This window comes from Macaca thibetana, chromosome 3 (assembly GCF_024542745.1).
Source record: "Macaca thibetana thibetana isolate TM-01 chromosome 3, ASM2454274v1, whole genome shotgun sequence".
NCBI lineage: Eukaryota > Metazoa > Chordata > Mammalia > Primates > Cercopithecidae > Macaca > Macaca thibetana.
The window spans coordinates 67,583,299-67,600,655 of record NC_065580.1 but is presented as its reverse complement, the minus strand read 5'-3'; the positions used below and the strand labels follow the sequence as shown (position 1 = coordinate 67,600,655).

Below are 17,357 nucleotides of genomic sequence, written 5' to 3'. Positions count from 1 at the left end.
CAAACTTAAGTATTAGCAGCTGACCAATTTGTTAGCAATAATTGTAAGAATCGAATTTGCAACACTCCATTAAAATGCAATTCCTTAGCAGTAAAGCAGTAGGAAGATGTCTAAGCACAACTGATATGACAATTTGTATAGCCGTTTATCCACGAAGCTAATTCTGCAGTACTTAAAAATATTTTATATGCTTTATACTTCTTTCAAACTTGAGTCTTGAGCTTATACTCAACAATGAGTTCAGCCCTGACATCTCTTCCTTATAGTCGGTTGCCTCTTTCTGAAGAAACAGGCTTCCAAAGAGAGACCAGGGTAGAGACCAGACATTATTAGATGTCTTATCTACCTTGATGATTGCTACCTTGATGACTGAAAACAGTAACCTGCTTCCTGAATCAAACACAAAACAGGCAACATGCAATGTCTTTGCTATGCCACAACAGGGACTATTAGAATTTTTCTCACGATTCGGACTTTGGTTTTCAATAGGGCTTGCGAGGGAAGTTACACAGAAGAGAAAAACAATGAACCGAATGAGGACAATAGCCCACGAATTTAGAATGGAGGAAGCCCGTCCACCACAGCGAAAAAGCACACTGGCGGGTGTTCCAATATTTGTGAAATGTTGATGACCCTTTAAATGTTTCTGTGCAACCTCCACAACAAATACTGTGAATCTTGCTTATTAATGCGTTTCTCACTATGTTAAAATTCAGGAAATCATTAAGTCTAGTCCTTAACAGTGAAGGGCAAGCAAACATTTTTCTGTGTCATTGAAATTACACAAAACAAAACAAAACAAAACAAAACAAAAAGCTCACGCCTGAATTGCTTCGGACTATTCAACTGGGAGATAGAAAAATATGTGAAGTAAAGAAGAATAACCTACATTGAAGTTCCTCTTATCTTCCTGAATACTGAAAAAACACACTCTTACTTTGTTCTAAACTTTTCTTATATAAAAAGTAGCTGAATAATTTTAGGGAAATGGATTGTTTTGTCTGAATCATCCAGATAATTCAAACAATTCATTTTGCTAAGAACGATCTGGGTGAGGCTGTCCTGCCTGGAAAATGCCCCCTGTCCTACTCAGGACACGAGCCACGCCCAGCTTAAACAGGCAAGTAATTGACCCCTAGGAAGGAAATACGCCGTTGTCGTTGAATGAACTTTGCAATCAACCGCAAGCCAGACTCTCCCTTGCACACCGTTCGTCAAGTTAATTCTTTTCCAAGGGAGCTTTCGTATTTCCATCGTTCAACGACTCCTTCACCCACTAGCACCTAAGACTTGCCCGAAGGAATTCAGCCCCTGCCTCGCGATGGTGCGCTCCGCTTATAGTAGCTCCGTCCTGTCCAATAAAGTTGTTTAAAATAAGAAATGTGCCAGATAATAGCCAAGTCCGACGGAAAAAAAAAAAAAAAAAAAAAAAAAAGAATTCCTGGGGCGGTGTATCGATGTTGGAATGTGCCATTAGTTTCGGAGGGAGGAAAGTCCCTGGTGTGAATTGCCTCGCAGGTCGTAGGCCACCACTGGACCTTCGGTCGTGCACTGCGTTAGCACCGTAATGGCAAAGATAGGAAGAAGCGCGCAGGCAGTGGAGCCACGGCCGCGTGCACAGGCAGGAACTGAAGACAGCTGCGGAGCGCCTCCCCCACGCCCGTGTGGTGCGCTCTGGGGCGGCCCCCTCGCGGCAGGGCGGGGCGGGGCAGGCGGCTGGGAGGCTTGGTGCACAGAGCCAGTGAGGCGGCGGCGCAGTCTGCACCATGGCGTACCCAGGGCATCCTGGCGCCGGCGGCGGGTACTACCCAGGCGGGGTAAGTGCTGATTGCGCGGGATCGCTGCCCAGGCGGCTCCGGGGCGCTAAGAGGCCACCTTGGAGATGCTGCGGCCAGCGGGGTGAGGCGCTGCTGGGCAGCTGCCCGGGCTCCTTCCGCCCTCGGCTTCTGCCTGCGCTCGCGGCCTCGCCCTAGGCCCCTGCGGTTCGGCCTCTCCCCTGGTTTCCCCCGTCCCTTCTCCTGGATGGCTCTGCGGGCCCAAGGTGAAGGTGGATTGGGACCCCAGAAGCCCGCCCTGCGGCTTCTCGGATACGCGGCATGAAATCGTGTTAATTGGGTGTTGACTAACCCCCACTTCACCCCACCCCCGCCCTCTCGGTTGCCTCCCAAAGCAACAACAGTCATTTTATTCTAGAATGATACTTCGATATACCTTCCTCCCTCCCTCAAAAAAAAAAAAAAAAAAAAAAAAGTGAGAAGGGGGACAGAAAAAAAAGGAAAACCTACTGAAGTAAAAGACCTGTAGGAAGGCAGCCTTGCCGGGCGTCTGGGATGCGCGTTGTCTTGGGAACTGTTTCCGAGACAGGCAGTGTTCCCTCGCCACCCACGAGATACAGCCCAGTCAGACACCTTACTCTTCCCTAGGCTACACCCGTCTCAGAATGTTACCAACTCCAGCCTTCCATCGTTCATAAAACGCTTTTAAAATACCATAAATGCTGTAACAACAAAAGGAGAATTCCAAGCCCTTTCATTGGCTTGCCTAGTTTGCACTCACCTCAGTAACCTTCAAGTTAATAGGGATTTTAAAAGTTGCTTTACATATGCAGACATCACTTCCACAGCAACTCTTTATGGTCCAAGTCGCCAGTTTTTAAATTACGGGGGTGTGAATGGAAGAGAGGGGTGGAGTGTTGGCAGAGTGTGCCTGGGGGTGGGGAGGTGAGCCTTGTGAAGGGCAGGCAGGCGGGCAGTTGTCTGGCCTTGCACGAAAGCCCTCAATGGTGAAAGAAGAAAACTTGAATGACGGGTTTGTGTTTCCTGTTTCACAGTACGGAGGGGCTCCCGGAGGACCTGCGTTTCCCGGACAAACTCAGGATCCGCTGTATGGTTACTTTGCTGCTGTAGCTGGACAGGTTAGCGTTTACCTTTAATATTAAAGGGCCGTTATTGTCCGCATTTGTGGTAGCTTTTGATATAGTGACACTGAAAAGCGAACTTCCTCTGGTACTGAGTCCCTTTGCTTCTGCAAAAGAAAAAAAAGAAAAAAAGAAAGTTCTTTGTTTCTTATTTTAGTTATTTATTTTTGAATGTTCAGAATAAATTAGGACAAAGTGTTACTCGTATTTATGTGAGTTCAGTTCGAAACCAAACTTGTGGTTGAATTAAATGTTCCAGGGTGGTTTCCAGCGAAGAAATTCTAGATCTGGTAAATATAAACCCTTGTTTGTACAACTTAAAGACGTTTATTAGTAATTACATAGCCCGATTCTCATGGGCACTTCCTTTGGGTTGAACTTGATTGCTAATCATTCACCCACTTAGGAAATATGGTAAAAACCCACCAGGTTCTAAATAAGCAAGTTACTGTCCCCTTATTAGTATCAGGAAGTTAATCTTGTGAACAATGTAGTTTCTCTTTGACGCAGATGCTGTTACTAGGTTAGCCCCTCCCCCTCCGTGTCCTTATTAGGTGCTGTGGCCTGTTGACCCAGAGAAGCAGAAGGTCAGCTCCCCAAGACCTTTCACTTGTCTGCATTCTGCGTCATATGACAGGAGCTGTCTTACATTGACAGGTGCTATCTTACATTGTGAGAGGACACTTCCCTAGCTCATGAGGTCACTGTGTACAGTAAATATACTGTCGGTATAACCCAGACATGTCCAGAGGGGATGTTTGTTCTTATGAATTCAACCTAGTCTTGTTTTGACCAAAAGCTAGAAATAGCACAATTTTAATGTGAAAACTGTAGAATATTATGGGATAAAAAAACCGAAGACCACTTTTTAAGGTAGTACTCTAAGAAATACAGCTTAAGAAATTGAATGGAAAAAGTCTAAAACTGGAAGACCTTCCCCTTAAGTGTCTACTTAATCTGTTAATGATCCGTATCTTTGAAACCACAAGACATGGCAAACCTCAAGACCAGCATTCTTAGATTGCCAGTGCCTCCAGCATGTAAGTGACCCCACCTGCTTAGCTTTCAGCAGCCCTGGCCTGTATTCAGCATACCCATTGTGTTTCAAATTGTTGCTCTTGCTCCTCATTTATAACCTATAATACCCAGTGACTTGAGGATTTAGGTATTTTATTTTAAAGTCCCTAAAAATCACATATATCTAGTTCTTTCCCAGTTCAGCCAGTGAATAGGCACTGGGAACCTAATGTGTATCTTCCAGATGTATTTGTGCTCTGAAAAAAAACATTCACTATGTCATAAGAAAAAGTGACCAAGAGGCCTCTTTCTGTTTGAACCAAGCCTTCTCTTTACTTATGTCTGGTGTGTAGCTTGCTCTGTCCACCCGCCTCAAACAAAAAAAAAAGAAAAGAAAAGAAAACAAGGAATTATGATTAAGCAACTTACATAAATTATTTTAAAATGTTTAGCTGTAGCAGTTTCCTAGCTCAGATTGACAGAAGAGTAGTTGCCAAGACAGACTGTTTCTTTCATCATTAATTGTGGCAGTGGGTTAAGGAAAAGAATGCCCACTTTTGGAAGGCATTCCTTTTAATAAAAGGTCATGCATGATGATACTGATTTTCTTGGTTGTTATTGCTTCATTGAATGCTGAAGGTAAACAAATAACTTGAAAGTACAAATCACTATTATGATCCCTCTAATTTGTTTTTCGAAAGGATGGGCAGATAGATGCTGATGAATTGCAGAGATGTCTGACACAGTCTGGCATTGCTGGAGGATACAAACGTAAGCTGACAGTCCAAAGTTTGTCTAAATGTACTCGTGTTTCCTATTTTAGCTGTTACTTGTGATTACAGCCTTCAAGAAAACTGAGCTTGTCTGATCTAGCAAAGTTTAGAATTCCGAAAGCTAAAATATGGTACTATTTCAAAATGTTGATTTGAAAACAGTTGTTAAATCACTCCAGGTTGGGCACAGTGGCTCATACCTGTAATCCCAGTACTTCAGAGGCCCAGGCAGGAGGATCGCTTGAGGCCAAGAGTTTTTGGCTGCAGTAATCTGTGATTGTACCACTGCACTCCAGCCTGAGCAACAGAGCAAGACCTTGTCTCTAAAATAATAGTAATAATAAATTATTCCATCCTACCTGCCAATTTAGTGGATTTCTCAGATTTGGGTTTTGTGTACCTAGAACCAGTGAGACAGTTTGGGTGGCCTCCTTCACAGAGGACAAGGTAGGGTGCTGAAATGGAATGTGCCAGGTCAGGTGTCATTAACTGACATTAGGAACTAACATTTACTGTTATTTGCCAAAAGCCTACTCTGTCCTGACCTGGTGGCAGTTAGGACTTTGAGTGGCTGCTCCTGCACCCCTGGTCCCTGAGTGGCCTATCCTGAACTCCTGGTCTGAGCTTTGGGCATGCTCCTGCTAACATAAGTGGTTGCCATGACATCCCTCAGGTCTTTCCTCTTCCACTTCATAGAATGTGTTCAGGCTAAGTGGGAACTGCCCTTTCTACTTACTGGACCTGCTGCTCCATAATTCAGCCCTAACCCTACCACTGCCTTTTGAGCTCTCTGCCATGAGCTGAGAGTAGTGAAATACTGCAAAGATGCTCCATCCGTGGCAGGGCACAGCGGCTCACACCTGGAATCCCAGCACTTTAGGAGGCCAAGGTGGGAGGATTGCTTGAGCCCAGGAGTTCAAGACTAGTCTGGGCAACATAGTGAGACCTTGTCTCTGCAAAAAATTTAAAAATTAGCCAGGCATGGTGGCATGCACCTGTGATCCCAGCTACTCAGGAGGCTGAGGTGGGAGGATTACGCGAGCCCAGGAGGCAGAGGTTGCAGTGAGCCAAGATTGTGCCACAGCACTCCAGCCTGGGTGACAGCCTGTCTCAAAAAATCCAAAAAATTGCTGCATCCCAATTGGGGGCTTCTCGTCATCCAACACACATGAAGTGGTTCCTCTTGAAATTAGATCTTGAACATGATAGATTTCCAGGGTAGAGAATAATGTCTTGCTTCAAATACATTACCTGCCAACTTCTTTGCCAGTTATTAATTGAGACAGAACATCAAATTGAAGACCCAATTTCATGGTTAGCTGTGGATTAAAATGTTCAAACTAGAATTCACACCTGTGAATTTATAGTGGCCTTTTTAAAAAAACTATTTGACATGCCATGTATTAGATGTCTGTCTTTGAACTCTTTGCATTTGTTTTCATCATCCGTTGTTTTATGTGACTTTAGTTTGGAGGAATTAATACAAACAAAGAACCTTTCAAGTTCCTGTTATTTAATCTAGTCCTAAACAAAATAAGCACTTTTTGGATTAGGGGATGTTCTTCTTTACTGTGTAGATAGTACATTTAAATTGTTAATTGTTACGCAGTTGAGCTGGTGAACAAGGTAGGCCTGCCTAATAGCAGGGTTTATCAAAGTGCAGTGAGATCACAGCACGGCTTGTTATTCTACACCTTTTCAGTAGATGAGGTGTGGTAGATTTTAGAATCTGACTAACAAAATGGGTTATATATTCTTAGAGAGCAGTCCTTTTAAAATTTCTTTGAGAAAGCCACATTTAGTGATGGCCTTAGATCAGTGCATTAAAGAGAAAGCATTTCCTGAGTCATGGGGACTATGTGATTGAATCCATTTGCCTCCTCTCTGGTGGCTGTACTGAACCACAGAACCATCCTGCCTATGAGGTGTCAGGGTTTTGTAATACAGATGTTATATGGAGATTAGTCTTTTAAACCCAGCTTCCAAACCAAAAAGCACAGATCCGAATTGGATGGGCTGGTGGGATACTCCAGCTCAGAGCCTATGGGCCCTTCTTAACCAGTTTAAAAGGAAGCAGTCGTACCTAGAGGTGGAGTTGGTGAGACAAGTTATGTTCCAGTCAGTAAGATTGTAATTCAGCTTCTCTTGTTTTCCTGAATTTAGTTGTTCATCTGTGGTAAGGTTGAGAGAAACAGCTGGAGGTAGGGCTTTCCTTCTAGGTCTATTATATTGTATGTTTCTGTGAGAAGAAAAGATGTTTGAAGCATTCTAGTACAATGACTAGAAGAGAAGAAAAAGAGTAAAGGTAAAATTACAGCAGAGATTCTTTGGAAATTATTAAAATTAACATTTAATTTAAATAATTTATTTTAAAATGTTGAATTGGTAATTTAATAATTTATAGTTATAATTATATGTTGTTACACTTATATATCACAACTATGTAATATATAATACTTATAATTTTAAATAATTATTTAAAGTAGAGTTAACACTAATAAAAGCTATACTATTAACAAAATTGAGAAAGAGTTTTCCTTACCCAAACTTATTGGACATCAGCATTCTAGTTCATTGGAACTGTCTGGAATGGTATATTTTTTTTCATTGACTTTTGTTCACTGCCATCTCACTGCCCTTTCAGATCCTTCTCACAAAAGATGACCAGATTCCTGATCTTGATCTGTCCCTCTCCTCCTCAGTCTTTACTAACAGCTCAGAAGGAATTCAGGATCCTCTGTAATGCAGCCTCCCCTGACCAAACATATTTTCTCCCACTCCTTTTGTACTCTTTGAAAGTCATATTGAGCTCTTCACTTACACTTTGCCTGTCCTGGGCCTTCTACTTCTCTTTTTGCTTATGCTGGTCCTTAGCTGTCACCAAATGCCCCCATCATTCTTGTCATTCAAGGCTTGGCTTAAATTCTATGTCTTCTATGAAGTCTTTCTTGATTCTCTTACTAAGAAGGAGCCTCTCACTTCTCAATCTCGTCTAGTACTTTCTGGCGCCTCCATTATAATTCAGCACTCTACCATGATTAGGGTTGTATGTGTATGTGACTTATCTTTTCCTTAGACTGTCAGCTAGGGCAGTATGCAGTTTCACAATTGTATCTCCAAAGTTGCTGTTACCCTGAGCCCTGAACATAATAAGGACTTAACAGGTGGCTGTTGAGTTAATGAATATGGAAAATTTTCCAAGTCAGAAAAATCATAGCCCTGTAGCCTCACTGGCATTTTGATTTAAGATTATACATTAATTTTTGAACATTAGTAAAGATCAGAAAATTTTATTCAAAAAACATTCTTTCTTAGACGATCTAAGAGGGTTGTACATATAAAATGCAAGGCTCTAACAGCTTCCTGCATGGGGGTGAGAATTTGGTGCTATCCATCCATTCATTCAACCAGTGCATTTTTAGTGAACACTTCCTGTGAGCTAGGTGCTGGCTCTGTAGCCACAATCAATGCCTGGGTGTTGGGGAAAAGCACTGGGATAAGTAAGGAGAGAGGCTGTGGAATCACATAAGATGGGCACATAACCCAGACAGGAGTCAGGAAAATTTTCCTTGCAGAATTGATACCTAAGCTGAGCAGAAGTGAAAGTTCATCAAAATTGAGGCCGACCATGAAATGAGTGGGATGGGGAAGTTGTGTCCTAGGCTGTTAGAACAGCATGTGCAAAAGACCCAGAAATAGCGTGGTTCAGTCAAGAAACTGAGAAATTCTCCATGAAGATAGTGTACGGGGTTGAATGAGAATAAGAGATGAGCTTGACTGGCAAAATAAGTGTGTTACCTTATGTGCCAGTTAAGGTGCTTGGACTTTATCCTGAGAGCAGTAGATCACTGATACTGGGTTTTACATAGGAGAGCACATACCACCCCTGACTGTAGGGTAAAGACAAATAAATTGGGGGACATGGAAATAAAACAAGAGTCAGGGCTGTTAGTCATACAGGTGAGAGAAATGCTAAATAAAGAGACAGTGGGGCTGGAAATGGACTTTACAGCTGTTTAGAAGGTGATTGATTATTGGTGGAGAGGGAATTGAGGAGGCTCCCAGGTTTCTGGCTTGGGTGACTGCTGAGTGGATGAGGGTGCGATTCATTAACAGAGATAGAGAAGCTGTCTGCCTCATAGCCTCTTCAGTACCTTCACGTGAGCCCAACACAGTCGGCTCTGCCTTGTGGTTGTCAGGCCATCCAGAGCAGTAGTTCTTAAACTTGAGCAGCATTGGCATCGCCTGGAAAGCTTACAAAAACCAGATTGCTGGGTCCTGCGCTAGAGTTTCTCATTCAGAGGTCTGGAGTGAGCCCTGAGAATTTCACCTCTAACAGGTTTCCATGTGATGCTAGTTCAGGTTGAGCCAGCTGCTTTAACATAAATATATATCACCTGCACATTTGCTAAAATTCAGCTTCTGATTTTATTGGTGTAGGTTAAGGGCTGAGATTCTGCAGTTCTTCAGGCTCCTGGGTGATGCTAATACAGCTGGTCCAGGAATCACACTTAAGAGTATAATGATGGTCTCAACCTTGGCTGCTCACTAGAATAATCTGAAAAGCTTTTTAAAAATACAATACCTGGGTCCCACACCCAGAGTTCCTGATTTAATTGTTCTGTGGTGCAGCCCAGGTATCAGAATCTTTTAAAGCTTCGATTTTGATAAGCACCAGGGTGGAGAACTACAGCTCCAGATTAGAGGAACTTCATACCTTCACACAACTTAAAAGTCAGAATGAAGAATCTCCCAGCTCTTTCCCAAAAGTGTAAAAAGTGCTTCCTCCTCCTCTCATCTAAGAGAATATTATCTGTGGATCGGATGGAGATTGAAGGACCTAAATAGAAATAGTCACTAGTCTTTTATTTCCACTAAAGAATATGCCAAACACAGGAATCTATTAAATGTGTAAAACCTATAGTTTGCACTGTTGGGAGACATTACAGTAATTAGCGCAGTTGTGTTTTAATTTCAGTTTGGTTAGAGAAAAATTATGAAGCTAGAAAGAGCTGTAAAAAATGTTAGTTCTGTATGTTAACAAACTTGCAGAATGTATACCAGCTTTTCCCACGTGACCCTTGTCACTTCTGCCATTTAGCCTTATAGCTTCTTTGTACCCATACAATTTCTTCAGTCATTGATTCCCATTAATACAATGTAAGAGGTTATTTGTTTTTAATTTCCTAATGCTTAGATTACCAGTAACCACACCCACTGCGTGTGCTCTGGTTTGGTTACATAAGTGAGGTACCAGAATGCCCTCAGAACACTCCTAAACTGTAGGTAAATTAAAAAGCCTTCTGAATAGTGGCCACCACTGAATTGGTCATGGGGTCTTATCTAGAGTACTCTTATTTAACACATAATTCTAACACCCGTATTTACCTGGTTTCATATATAAGCTAAGAGCTCATACACTATTTGAGGTAGCAGGTTACTGCTCAGTACCTGACATTGAAGGGAAAATAGAAAAACAATCAGACACAAAATTAGCAAAACCAGCAATTTATAGTCATTTATGAGTTGGAACAAAGCAACCCCAACTTCCCACCAACCATGTTGGATATAATACATTATGGTTCGTTATGGTGACTTGAACTCTCTATATTACACTTTCAAAGCAAGAAAGTATGAACAGTACTATGTAATACTGTTTTGTTTTTTTTTTTTTTTTTTTTTTTTGAGACGGAGTCTTGCCCTGTCACCCAGGCTGGAGTGCACTGGCATGATCTCAGCTCACTCACTGTAACCTCCTCCTCCCAGGTGCAAGCAATTCTCCTGCCTCAACCTCCTGAGTAGCTGGGATTATGGGCATGCGCCACCACGCCTGGCTAATTTTTGTTATTTTTAGTAGAGACGAGTTTTTGCCATGTTGGCCAGGCTGGTCTCAAACTCCTGACCTCAGGTGATCCACCTGTCTTGGCCCCCCAAAGTGCTGGAATTACAGGTGTGAGCCACCATACCTGGCCTATGTAATACTTTTTAAAAATTCTGTCAAAGTTATTTAAATCAAATTTGGTTCCTAGCAGAAAATCCTCTTTATGGAGAAAAGGCTACTTTGAAGTTCCATATGATTAGTCACATGTACATTGAGTAGCATGTAAAAATAAAAGTGTATAATAGTCATTTCTAATTAATTTGAATGTATCCAGTGTAATGTGAATTTTTGGATTTGTGTTAATATGTATGTACTTTTCTTGATTTAACAGCTTTTAACCTGGAGACTTGCCGGCTTATGGTTTCAATGCTGGATGTATCCTTTACCTTGATTGTTGTCTAGAATATTTTTTTCTAAAATTCTAAAGGAATTCACCTTAGAATTAATACCTAGTAAACACAAAGTAATAAATGATCACTAAAAAGCTTTCTGAAATAATTAGCTTCTGTTATAGGGTATAATTTGGTGTGAATAAAGGAAGAAAAGAAATTTAGTAAACAGAATGTTGTTCAGAAATTCAAGGAAATATCAAAGTATTATAGAACAAGTATAGAGTCCAGAGTGTCAGGAGAGCTTTTTTTTTTTCTTTAACATTGATTCCTCTGCAAGTGATGGGATTTTTTTCGTATCCCAGTTGTTGGACTGAGTTTAGCTAGTGCTGACTATCCACTAGCTATCCACCAGTCCATCCCATGTCATTTGTCTGGGAGCACTAAACAAGGGAATATTAGTACCAGAGATGATGGTAGGACAGAAGGGCAAACAGCATAGCCTGAAGCATCCAGAAAGCACAGCCTAGTTCCAGTAACAAGACCGCTTTTTATAAGTGGTTCACAGTGGCAACGCTATTTCCTTATAATCAGGTCATGTAAGTTATCTTTTCCCCGCAGTAAAAATAGGTACTTGAGCTTTTTCTCCATAGCCCCTTTTCTATTTTTAAATCATTAATCTTACATCATACCAAGAATAATCTACAATAACTTTTTTAGTCATTGAATATTGAATTCCCCTTATCCTTGATCTTTCATTTAATCCTTAGAAAATATTGCAAAATACAGCTCTGATCCTTGATTACAGTTCAGAGAGATATGTCTGGCAAAATGGGTTTCAATGAATTTAAAGAACTCTGGGCTGTACTGAATGGCTGGAGACAACACTTTATCAGTTTTGACACTGACAGGAGTGGAACAGTAGATCCACAAGAATTGCAGAAGGCCCTGACAACAATGGGTGGGTATGGCTTACTAGAACTCTCCATTCATTGGTAGAAGTAAGTAGTTTTTTATTTTTAAAACTAGGCTGGGCGCGGTGGCTCATGCCTGCAATCCCAGCACTTTGGGAGGCTAAGGAGGGTGGATTGCCTGAGCTCAGGAGTTCAAGACCAGCCTGGGCAACACGGTAAAACCCCATCTCTAGTAAAATACAAAAAAATTAGCTGGGCATGGTGGCATGCGCCTGTAATCCCAGCTATTCGGGAGGCTGAGACAGGAGAATCACTTGAACACAGGAGGCAGAGGTTGCAGTGAGCCGAGATCGCACCACTGCACTCCAGCCTGGGCGACAGAGTGAGACTCCCTCTCATAAATAAATAAATAAATAAATAAATAATTGCTACCTGAAGGCAGTTTCTGTTTTCTTAGAAATTGTGTGTGTTCATAATTAATATGAGTTCACAGTCTTAAAAAATAAAATAGTGCTTATTTTTTGTATTTTTAGTAGAGACGAGTGCTTATTTTATTTTTATTTTATTTTATTTTTTAATGGGCTTTTGCCATCCTTTAACCTTTTTACTGGGTGACTTTTCTTTTAGGATTTAGGTTGAGTCCCCAGGCTGTGAATTCAATTGCAAAACGATACAGCACCAATGGAAAGATCACCTTCGATGACTACATCGCCTGCTGCGTCAAACTGAGGGCTCTTACAGGTGAGTTCTATAAGGTCATGTCATCACCACAAGCCAAGACACAGTTATTACATTTCATCTCTCAGTGCTTCTCCTTTTATTCTTCCCCAATTTTTTTCTTGCTTTAGTATTTCAAATTACTGTTAAGCATATCTAGCAGAATAATTTTTTGGTTTTTTTCCAGAATTTATTTTAGATTAGTAAGTAATCTGCCATTAAAATAAACAAATTTTACTAAAATGTTCTAAAACATAATCAGCTAACTTGTGCATTTTTGATCAGATTATGATGAATTTTTCCCTATAATGTGACATATCTGGAAAGAATGAAATTAAAGTAAAATCCTTTTCCATAGGGCAGAGCTGAAATGGTGGAGAAATTGATCACAGCCCACTTATCATATCGGGGACTCTGTTTCTTAAGCAGTATCTTTGTTATTAAGAAGCTAGAAATTCTGTGCTTTTATCACAATTAAGTAATGGCCATGGAAGTTGCACAGCTTTTACTGACTTTGGGTAAGGTATTTTCTCCAGATCCACATTGAAAAAGACAGCCGGCCAACTTCTGCCTGTTATTTTGTTGCATATTAAATATTTTACTATTCATATAGTTGGCTTCTTTGCTTTGGTCTTTTGTTTATGTTAATTGGTTGCACAATTTAAATGTTATTGCAATGTGAATTAAATGCTAAAATAACTAACTTTTATGATGTTAGAAAAACCATTTAAAGAAAAACCATAAATTTTACTGTGTTGTTTTACAGACAGCTTTCGAAGACGGGATACTGCTCAGCAAGGTGTTGTGAATTTCCCATATGATGATGTAAGTCTTAGAAATTAAGAAATACAGTAGATGAAAAAGATGTACACCAGATGGGTATCCCTTTGAAATTAGCTGTTAAGAACATCTTAAGGATGCCAGAGACATAAAGGATTCAAAAGTTAGAAAGAGTTATCATCCAGAATTTATTAATTTCATGTATTAGTCTTAACTATAGTTAGACTATGGTTTGATTTGCATTCAAAGACCTGGGTTCAAGACCCAGCTTGTTGTATTTATTAGCTAGATCACTTAAGCGGGTTTTTTAATTGCTGTGACACTATATGAATAAAGAAGATACAGTAGTAATGCCTTTTTCACTGAGCTGTTGTAAGATTTCTACTAAAAATGCCCTTGAAAACCACTATGCAGATATAGTATCTGCTTTTGTCTTCCATAAACAAATCATGTCTGTCATTGAGAACAGGTAACAGCTCAATAGCTTTGCATACCTATGTTCTTCATTGAGGGCATAAGGCAGGCACCAACTTAAATCACAATTTTTTTTTTTTGAGATGGAGTCTTGCTCTATTGCCCAGGGTGGAGTGCAGTGGTGCAATCTTGGCTCACTGCAACCTCCGCCTTCTGGGTTCTAGCAAGTTTTTTTGTATTTTTAGTAGAGACGGGGTTTCACTGTGTTAGCCAGGATGGTCTCGATCTCCTGACCTTGTGACCCATCCGCCTAGGCCTCCCAAAGTGTTGGGATTACAGGCGTGAACCACTGCTCCCAGCCAAATCACAATTTAAAACAAGTTATTTACTAAACAGCCACACTAAACGAGGTTAGGGTAAGGCCATGTAACCAGTGTGAACATAACCAAGTGCCATCTTTGATGGCATTAGCTGGATGTATATAACAAAGCTAGGGAGATTGGTTACTTGTTTCTTCAGTTTTTGCTCAGCCATTGATTTAAAAAAAACAAAAAACAAAAAACAAAAAAAAAACTTGAACTGAAATGACTGTAATCACTGAATATTCCATTCTCCATTACAAAATATAAGATGCATATATTTTTGGTTTAGCAGCTGCTGCAGTTATAAGTACACTTTTAAAAGCTTAGTATGTGTGTGTGAATATGCTTATTTTACCTGCTTACGGGTGTGTTCTTTTTAATATGCGTTAACTTCTTAGTTGACAGTCCACTTGCTGTTTCTAAAGATCAGGAGGCTGCCTGGGGAATGGAAAGACCATGGGCCTTGACTTCAGATGGGGCTACTTAAAAGATTTCTAAACATCCTGATCCTTATTTTCCTTTTCTCTAAAATAGGGATAATCACCTTGACCTTGCGATAGAGCTGCAAGGGTTAGCAGCTTACAGTACCTTACTAGTATAGGGAACACTGATAGAGCAGAATCTATTGCTTTATGTTTAGTGGGGAAGCCAACATTTCAGAGCAAATACCAGTATTTCTAATCTCAGGTATCTGAAGGCTTAGCTGTTCTGTTTCTGTGCATACATACACTTGCATGCTACAATTTATTTTAATAAAGCAGATTTTAAGGGAATAAACTGTTTAAGGTGTTCCATTAGAGTAATGGGGTAATACTGTGCAGTTCGGAAATCCCCACGTGATACAACAGTATAAACTCCAGTTATTTGTGTTTGTGGTAAGTGCCTTTGACCACGACCATTTCTAGACTCTTAGATATTATTTAAATTATTTATCCATTGACGTTGTATCTGCTTTCTCTAAGAAGTTTTGATGTGAGAAACCCTATGGATTTTATATTACACTGCTTCCCTAAGAAAAGGAAACTTTTCCATCTATCATTTACTCATATCTTAGAAAGTTGTAGGGGTTGTTTTACCCACGTTCAAATTAGAAAACCCAATGCAAGCTGCCAGAAATAGGCTGTGCTGTATAAGTGTTTTGAGGTCTGTCATGTAACGCTGATTTTTCTTTCAGTTCATTCAATGTGTCATGAGCGTTTAAATCAAGAGGCAGCTGCATGAATGTAATCGACATTCCAACTGGAATATCCTCCTTTGCTTGTCCTCTTTGCCTTCAGTAATATGTGTAAACTTACATCACGACTTTCAACGCTGTTGTAAAGTTTATTACTTTATGTAAAACTGAAGTTTTGTTTTTAATTTTGATAATAAATTCTTTGGAACTTTAATAAGATCTAGTCTGTTACACCCTTTAGAACTTTCCTGAGCCATTATCAGTCATGCCTTATTTTCTTGCTAAAACTGTGTAAATTTAAGTATGCAAAATGTTTGTCACATTATTTATTTTTCATTATGAGACACTAAAAACTGTTAATCAGACTACAACTGTTACCTTTCCTCTCCTAGAAAGAATACTCCACACATAAAAACTTATGTAAATGACATAGACCCACTTGGGTGCAAAAAAACAACAAAAAAGGTAATCCAGTAATCCATGTCAGGATTCACCTTAGTAGAAATTTAGCACAGGCCCTTTAAAACCTATTGAATAATTTGATTGGCAAATACTATCTGTCACCAAGTCCCTTTTTGTCATCTATTTAAACCTTTGTTAACTATACTTAAAAATCTTGTACATTATAAGCTTAACTATATAAAAAGAAAATTGATTGATAGAAAAAGACTAAGGGAATATATGAAAATATTAACAATGTTTATTTTTGATTAATGGAATTCTAGATGACTTTAATTTTCTTTATATATTTCAGTATTTTTCAGATTTTCTATATGCTTTCCTTTTAAAATCAGATTCTAGTTTTTAAAATACTGATACATCCATTTTGATATATCATGTGTTCACACTTTAAAAAATACACATAGCAGAGTATTGGAAAATATGTATCAAAACATTGATGTGGCTACCACTGGGAGTCAGGAGCATGAGTTCATCTTCTCCCTTCTTACTGCTTTTCCAAACATTCTCCAGTCAGCAGGTACTACATTTATAATGGAAGAAATTTTTTAAAAAATTTTAAGCTGTACACTTTCAAGTAAGATCTGAATGCTAATGCTGGCTTGTGCCTCTTTCTGTGTGGTTTGGTCATTATAGATAATGCCAAGTTTCAGTTTCCCCATCTTTGAAAAGGAGATATGTTATCTCTTGGGAGTAGTTCTGAATATGAAAAGTGTGTTGATACAAGAAGCACTAACAATGTTTGTTTCTTAAATTTAAAAGTGGCCTGGTTTGCCTTTTTTATCAAGAGAGCTTAACAGATTAAAAAATGAAATTAGTCTATTTTCTACTTGCCAGCAGAGTATCTGTCTTATTTTAGGATGCAGGGTGAGACTCACCATTCAACTGAACAATTAGTTGTCAACCACTGAAAATAAAACATTTTCTCTAAGCATCTTTAGCCTCATTTCACTATTAATTTTTAAACTGTTGTTAAAATACATATTATTCAAACCTAACATGTAACTATGACAAGTTAGTTAGCCCAGGTTACGTATCAGAATGTGAAGCAGCCTGCTATATATTACACGGCGACTACAGCAGACTAAGCAGCCTGCTATATATTACACGGTGATTGTATCTCCATATATTGTCTATGAGGCCACAAAGCTCTACTTGAGCCTGGGCTGTCTAGAAAAGGGCCAAAAAGGGGCTCAGAGGATTAGGAGGCAGGGAGCTTACCTTCAGTGTCCCAGCGCCTGCTGTTTGGTTTCAACTCACCAGGGTCCTCCGAGGAAATCATAGTTTAAGGAAATGGTAATCTCCTGGTTGAGGATAAGCAGTAGGGAAGAAGGCCCTTGCTGAAGGTTATGGGCCATATTTGAACAAGTCCCAAGGTGTGCTGTATCAATTGTGGTTCTGAATTGGCTTTGGGTAACTGCTAAAGTATTACAAAACCATCCCTCTGACATTATATTTGTTTGTTCTCACACTGCTATAAAGACACTACCCAAGACTGGGTAAGTTATGAAGGAAAGAGGTTTGACTCACAGTTCCACATGGCTGGGGAGGCCTCAGGAAACTTGCAGTCATGGTAGGAGGGGAAGCAGACACCTTCTTCACAAGGCAGCAGGAGAGAGA

At 40.0% G+C, this 17,357-nt stretch overlaps 1 protein-coding gene across 2 annotated transcripts; it reads left to right on the top strand.

Moving 5' to 3' along the window:
- Positions 1–1,690: 1,690 nt before the first annotated feature.
- On the top strand, positions 1,691–16,671 carry SRI (sorcin). Of its 2 annotated transcripts, XM_050785310.1 has the most exons (8): positions 1,691–1,817; positions 2,831–2,914; positions 4,636–4,705; positions 10,920–10,963; positions 11,731–11,878; positions 12,459–12,572; positions 13,315–13,373; positions 15,279–15,492. In XM_050785310.1, exons 1-8 carry the CDS (start codon positions 1,767–1,769, stop codon positions 15,303–15,305), a joined length of 597 nt encoding a protein of 198 aa, XP_050641267.1. In that variant the 5' UTR covers positions 1,691–1,766; the 3' UTR covers positions 15,306–15,492. The 2 variants fall into 2 exon arrangements, with proteins under 2 accessions (XP_050641267.1, XP_050641268.1); XM_050785311.1 differs by lacking the exons at positions 10,920–10,963; positions 11,731–11,878 and having other exon boundaries at positions 1,701–1,817; positions 15,279–16,671.
- The last annotated feature ends 686 nt before the right edge of the window (positions 16,672–17,357 follow it).